We start from the raw sequence: 6,968 nt of genomic DNA on the forward strand, positions 1-6,968 counted from the left end.
CAACACGTGTTCAAGTGAGGACCAGCAAAATGTCATTATTTTATATGTCGTTTTTTGTCTCCTCTGTCAGCCAAAAGTTTAGACCCACCTGACTGAATGGATTCACTGAAGAATCTAAAAGACAGTTTGGATTTGGTCACTGACGCAGTTCCACATGTGTTTGTTCACAGCTTCCCTATTATGAGCAGGTGTGTCCAGACTTTTGACTGTTACTGTATAAACAGCAGCTCTAACAGCCACATTCTGCAGCTCTATAATCAGCACATGGACTGTTTATTCATATCGAGACGTGTCGGCCTGCTCAGGAAACCTGATATTTCTGTTCACATTCACCTCCTGCATCGGTGCCTGACCATGGCATACGGTCATTCTGAGTAAAAAGCGCTGTGGTCATGCAGTCTGAAGATGAAGTGACCCTGTTGTGTGCATTCAGAAGGAATTCTGCCGTATTTCACCACACAGTGCTATCTAAGCTATGGCATCCAAACCCAGCCTGACACTCAGGTCTTATGACCAGACCCAGCAGCTGCGCCGCTCCGTAAACCCAATATAGACACACACACACACACACACACACACACACACACACACACACACACACACACACACACACTCTCTCACATAAATACACGCCTGCGTACTCCAGAGTCCAGGTCAGACACCTACAACTGTAATGAACAGCACCAAAATCTCAAGATGTTTGTGGCCTCCAGCAGCGCTTTATAGAGAATATAATAAATTCTGCACTATATCATAGAAATTCTTACTTTGTCAAGATGTAAATATGCTAAATTATATATTATATATTATATTATATACACTAAATGTTTTCTAATATGATATTATAGTAAATATTTTCTACTACAGTATTACAGTAAATCTTTTATGCTAGAAATTAATTTGACCTATTACGACACTCAAAAAATGCTAAAAATATTCTACTACAAGATTAAAGTGAATTTTTTACTACAATATTATTAATATTTGTTTTTCTTCCCCTAAAGATTTATATAAAGTACATTTTAGCCACTTTATGTGGTTCATCACTCTCATAAATACAGAACTTGTGGATTAGTCCCATAATAATTACCAAATAATTCATAGCAGATACTGAATGATCTATAGTGGATACTGAATAATTCAGAGTAGCTACTAAACATTACAGTAAATAATGTCTGCTGCAGTAATAAAGTACATTTTCCACTACAATATTGTAGCAAATATTTTCTAGTAGAATAGTTATGTAAATTTTTCTGTTATAACATTTAAAGAATAGCAAGCATTTCTACTACAGGATTAAAGTGAAATGTACGCTACAATTAGGATTATAGATGCAAGATGTAAATATAGTAACTTTTAGTCACTTTATGTGGGTCCACACTTCAGTTCCACCCTCTCATAACTACAGAACGTACAGATTAGCTGCATAGTAGATACCAAATAATTCATAGTAGTTAAAGAACAATGCACAACAATTAATGAATATTTCATAGCAGACCCTGAATAATAAACGTTACTGCTTTAAATCTAGTAACTGTCCAATGATCTTGGAGTTTAAAGGGTTAAATGTTTGTCCATCTCAGCCCTGTTTGGAGTAGCTGTCAAACATAGAAATGCATATTTTCATCCAGCTAAAGCTGAAAGTGAATGGAGCTCCAGGTGGAATCAGCGGAACAGAGAAAACCACCTCATACCCACCTGAAGCAGCGGTTTCTCCTGCAGCTGACGACACCGTCTCAGTCAAATCCTCATTGACACTCACTCTCGCTTTCTGCCCTCTGCTGTCAGCCAGCCACTCTCTGACTTAGGCTACCCTAGTCCAGCCTGACGGCCTTCTCTGAGGGGAGGTGGTCAGAAAACCAATTGGACAGATGTCTGTGGGATGCCCCATGTAGGGAGGGAGGCAGATGGGGTGGGGTCGGGGCAGAAACTTGACTTGGACAAATAGTGGCCTCTATTACTGAGACACAAACATTGCTACTGTGACACAAACAAGGCTCACTCTCAGCTAACCCGGCATTGCTCGAATTCCCAACGGAGTGCACCAAACAATCAGAAAACAGCCCAAATGCAGTTCAACAGAGCGAGAGTGAAGCTGTCAGGAGCTATTTTTAGGCCCTGGAGACCAAAAATAAAAATAAAGCCAGCCCTAATGATCAGCGTAGCCAGCGAGTTCTGGGCCAGGCAGCTGCTGCTGTTTTTGAGGCTCAGCGCCTGAATGTTTTTGCTGAATACTGGCAAAGAGTGTACACCGTGATCCATCTGGTGCTAGGGTGTGTTCTATCAGGTTCTGTAGGCACAGAGCCCGTGCTGAAAGAGGACACTGGGGTGGTGCCTGGGCAGCACTAATGGGAAAGGCCCAAAGATGCCGCATGACATGGTGCTCTGACCCCTGTGGCTGCCAGCGGCTAGGCCCTGCGCTTTGTTGAAACTTTGACATTGTTAGAGATATAAAAGTTGGATTTAGTTTGGCACGTAGGGCGAAGTGAACAGGTCTGCTTGGCATAAAGCAATAATGCACCCTGTCTGTCCAGTGACGGCTACGTCAGGAGGATAAAATGCCAAACCTCTGAGCACAGGAGGACCAGAGGTCACATGAGCCCTGTTTAACAGAAACCTCACTTCAAGTGATGAACAGTTTTCTCCTCCTTAAAGCAAAAGCAGTCGATCAGCCAAGACAAGTTTGCTTCTTTTGTTCTAGCTCTAGAGCTGTGGGGCTAATGTCCCTGCTGAAAAAAAAACATTATGACCATTAGGATTAAATCCATGATGGTTTTCCTTTCTGGAAGTTGGGAATGGAAATTCTCTTAATGGTTGCCATTAGAGACCACTATTTTCCTGTAGGACACCTTTAGATCCCATGATAAACCAACAAATTGCTGCTGTCGGAACAAAACCTTGCATCTCCATTTTTGATGTTTTTCAGTTTTTGACATAATTTGAAAATACATGCAGCTCTTCACATTGTCTCTAAATTTCAGCTCAGAATGACTTGGTAGAACGTCTGGTTCCATTGACTGACATTAAAAGTTAAGTATGTATTTTGCTTCTCCTATAAAGTTACCGTTTTGGAGATATGATAGTTTTGTTCTGACAGCAGTGAAATGCATCTGGAATCAGTTCCAGAACACCTGTTAAACCATTAGAGCACTTTACACTATGATATAAATCCATCAGAAAAACATTTCTGGGCTGTGTTAAGATGAGCTGTTGCTAAACTATCGCTTTAAAGGCACCCCAAGACAAAATAGTGCCCTGCCGAAAAACAAGGCCGTTAGACTTAATGGTTACCCTTAGAGACCACTAGTTTTCTAGGGGTCCAAAGTTTTACTACATACTTGTATAACTTAATAACAGGTTTTGGATCGCGTCCCTGTGGTTACTGAATAATAAGCCTTAGTATGTAGGGTCTAGAAAATACAGCTTGAGTTAAGCTTGTTAATAAATACGTAAATAAATAAATAAATAAACAGATAGATACATAGATAGATAAATAGTGAAAGTGCAGCTTTCCTATCAGTAGAAATTGCTTCATTTTCAGGCGACTCAGTTCATTCCCTCCAGCCAAAGGCTAAAACCCCATCTCACCCTCCCTCCCACCACCATCACCCACATGGCTAAGGACTCACTCTAGGACTTGCACTCATGATCTCTTGATGATCAGGTAGACCTGACCAAAGAGGAAGCACTAATTTTTTACAATTTGACTGAATTAAGGTGAGAAAATTAAAAAGCTCAGTTAAAAATAAGGCTTTGGATTTTTCAGTGTACAATATAAAAACCCACTCTAAATCAGCTGGTATCTGCCTATAGCTATCAGAGAGATAAACACAAATCACTGCGTCTCTCTTCAGTGGACGTTTCCTGGAAATGCGTCCCAGAACAAACCACATAAACACGCTCTGATAACGAACCACACACATGTCTGACTGCACCAGCAGAACAATGCTGACATCCTCCCTCTCCACCTTTACCCCTCCATCCCTCACTATTTACAGAGGCAGCAGATGGGTCAGGAAGCCGCTCACAGACGGAGCAAGGGTCAGTGTGGTCATAAAGACAGAATGAAGCCCCTCATGTTCAGGTGAGAGACACAAACTGACTCACACTGACTAAGACTTACAGTTTCTCTCAATTGCAGTCGGTCAGCCAAGAGACGCTTGGCGCTTCTTTAGTTCAACACTTCAAAGGTTGGTCAGTAAAGACAATGGTTCTATGTAGGACCATAAGCACTGTAGAGTCAATCGCTACAGACCTCCAAACTTCATGTGAATAGAATAGAATTTAGAACCATTTGCACACTGTGAAATTAGACCTCTGCATTTAACCCATCCGTGCAGTGAAACACCCATATACATGCACACTAGTGAACACACACACTAGGGTGCAGTGAGCACACTTACCAGTGGGCAGTGGGCAGCAGTGGGCAGCCCTATCCACGGCACCTGGGGAGCAACTGGATGTTAGGTGCCTTGCTCAAGGGCACTTCAGTCATTTACTGTCAGCCAAGGGGATCAAACAAGCAACCCTCCGGTCACAGGGCTGGTTCCCTAACCTCCAGCCCATGACTGCCCCCAATTGGCCTTCAGATCAGCTCAAGAACAGTTCAGAGAGCTTCATGGAATGGGTTTCCATGGGCGAGTAGCTTTTCCAACTTTGTGGGAACAGTTTGGGGACAGCCCCTTCCTGTTCCAACATGACTGCACACCAGTGCAAGGCAGGTCCATAAAGACATGGATGAGCCAGTTTTGTGTGGAAGAACTTGTCTGGCCTGCACAGAGTCCTGACCTCAACCCGATAGAACACCTTTTGGATGAATTAGAGCGGAGACTGCGAACCAGGCCTTCTCGTCCAACATCAGTATCTGACCTGGAAGTCATCGTTCTGGAAGAACGGTCAGAAATTCCCATAAACACACTCCTAACCCTTGTGGAAAGCCTTCCCAGAAGAGTTGAAGCTGTTATAGCTGCAAAGGGTGGGCTCACATCATATTAAACCCTATGGATTAAGAATGGGATGTCACTCAAGTTCATATGCGTGTGAAGCCAGATGACCAAATACTTTTGACAGTATAGTGAACACAGCAATACATTATAATCTGCATTTTGAAGTATAACAGCACACTGCAGTATGTTCCACTTTCATTTGAATGAACACATCACGTCGTTTCAGTTTTACACAAAAACACATTATAATTTCCATGACTTCTCTGAACTGAAGGCTTTTCAACCTGAGCTATATTTAACGTTCTTTTAAGCTCTGAGAGATGGTTCTGCTTCAGAGACATGCACTGTTCACTGGAGATATATGGCTGTGATGCTGTGGAGGAATAAAACCTACAGTTATACAGAATATATGATCTGTACATTATGTAGGACCCACTTTTATTACAGTGCTGATGTTGTGCTCACGCAAAACTAGTAAAACTCAACATCATTGATATTTTACAAAGAAACCCACAAATGTGAGAATTTTCTCTGTTAATAAATTACAATAATCACTGCTTTATGTTAGATTAATGTGGTTTCAGTGAATTTTGGTGTTTTTCTTCATAAGAAGCATATAAAATCACTAATAGCACTCTCGGTAGCTATCTAGCTAACTTTCCCGTTCCACCTTAAATAGTCCAGCACGCCTGAAGTGCCAGAATGTAACTGCTGCACTATATAAGGTGGAACGGGAAAATTCCACCAAGAATCTGGAGAATATCTGACTTTAGCTTCATATCACTGAAGAATTGGGGGGAGTGGGGGGGGCTTTCCCTTCAGTCCAGCTTCCATTCTTCTCAGGAGCCTCACTTTCAGCTCCTCAAAGAATCTGCAGACACGCCTCCAAAGCTCAGTCTGAGAAGCTGGTTGATGATTTTCTGAAGTAATCAAACCTATGCAGTGGTGTTGAGGTCTGGACTCTGGTCTAGTGAATTCCAGCTCACTGGTGCACTGTGACTAAAAGCAGATTTGTTCAGTAAAAACTATACCTGGCAGCTGATCCAGTTACTAGAGCGAGTCTGATAATTACTGTTATTTGTATTTATCAATTAAGTGATGTACAGTCATGGCCAAAAGTTGAGAATGACACAAATATTATATTTTCACATGATCTGCTGCCCTCTGGTTTTTATGTGTGTTTGTCAGATGTTTTTATCACATACAGAAATATAATTGCAATCATATTATGAGTAACAAAAGCTTTTATTGACAGTTAGAATGAGTTAATGCAGCAAGTCAATATTTGCAATGTTGACCCTTCTTATTCAGGACCTCTGCAATTCTCTCTGGCATGCTCTCAATCAACTTCTGGACCAAATCCTGACTGATAGCAGTCCATTCTTGCACAATCAATGCTTGCATTTTGTCAGAATTTGTAGGTTTTTGTTTGTCCACCTGTCTCTTGATGATTGACCACAAGTTCTCAATGGGACTAAGATCTGGGGAGTTTCCAGGCCATGGACCCAAAATCTCTATGTTTTGTTCCCTGAGCCATTTAGTTATCACCTTTGCTTTATGGCAAGGTGCTCCATCATGCTGGAAAAGGCATTGTTGATCACCAAACTGCTCTTGGACGGTTGGGAGAAGTTGCTCTCGGAGGACATTCTGGTACCATTCTTTATTCATGGCTGTGTTTTTAGGCAAGACTGCGAGAGAGCCGATTCCCTTGGCTGAGAAGTAACCCCACACATGAATGGTTTCAGGATGCTTTACAGTTGGCATGAGACAAGACTGGTGGTAGCGCTCACCTCGTCTTCTCCGAACAAACTGTTTTCCAGATGTCCCAAACAATCGGAAAGGGGATTCATCAGAGAAAATGACTTTACCCCAGTCCTCAGCAGTCCACTCCCTGTACCTTTTGCAGAATATCAGTCTGTCCCTGATGTTTTTTCTGGAGAGAAGTGGCTTCTTTGCTGCCCTCCTTGAGACCAGGCCTTGCTCCAAGAGTCTCCGCCTCACAGTGCGTGCAGATGCACTCAC

At 42.2% G+C, this 6,968-nt stretch overlaps 1 protein-coding gene across 1 annotated transcript in view; it reads right to left on the minus strand.

The window, feature by feature from the left end:
• The window catches only part of prx (periaxin), a 38,402-nt gene extending 33,522 nt beyond the window's left edge, over window positions 1–4,880 (minus strand). Inside the window, exons 1-2 of the mRNA XM_017723411.2 lie at window positions 4,870–4,880; window positions 1,699–1,778 (exon numbers count right to left, since the gene is read on the minus strand). Coding sequence (XP_017578900.2) covers window positions 1,699–1,778; window positions 4,870–4,880 — 91 coding nt within the window. The remainder of the gene's footprint in view (window positions 1–1,698; window positions 1,779–4,869) is intronic.
• Window positions 4,881–6,968: the final 2,088 nt, after the last annotated feature.

Source organism: Pygocentrus nattereri, chromosome 7, assembly GCF_015220715.1.
Source record: "Pygocentrus nattereri isolate fPygNat1 chromosome 7, fPygNat1.pri, whole genome shotgun sequence".
Classification (NCBI taxonomy): Eukaryota; Metazoa; Chordata; class Actinopteri; order Characiformes; family Serrasalmidae; genus Pygocentrus; species Pygocentrus nattereri.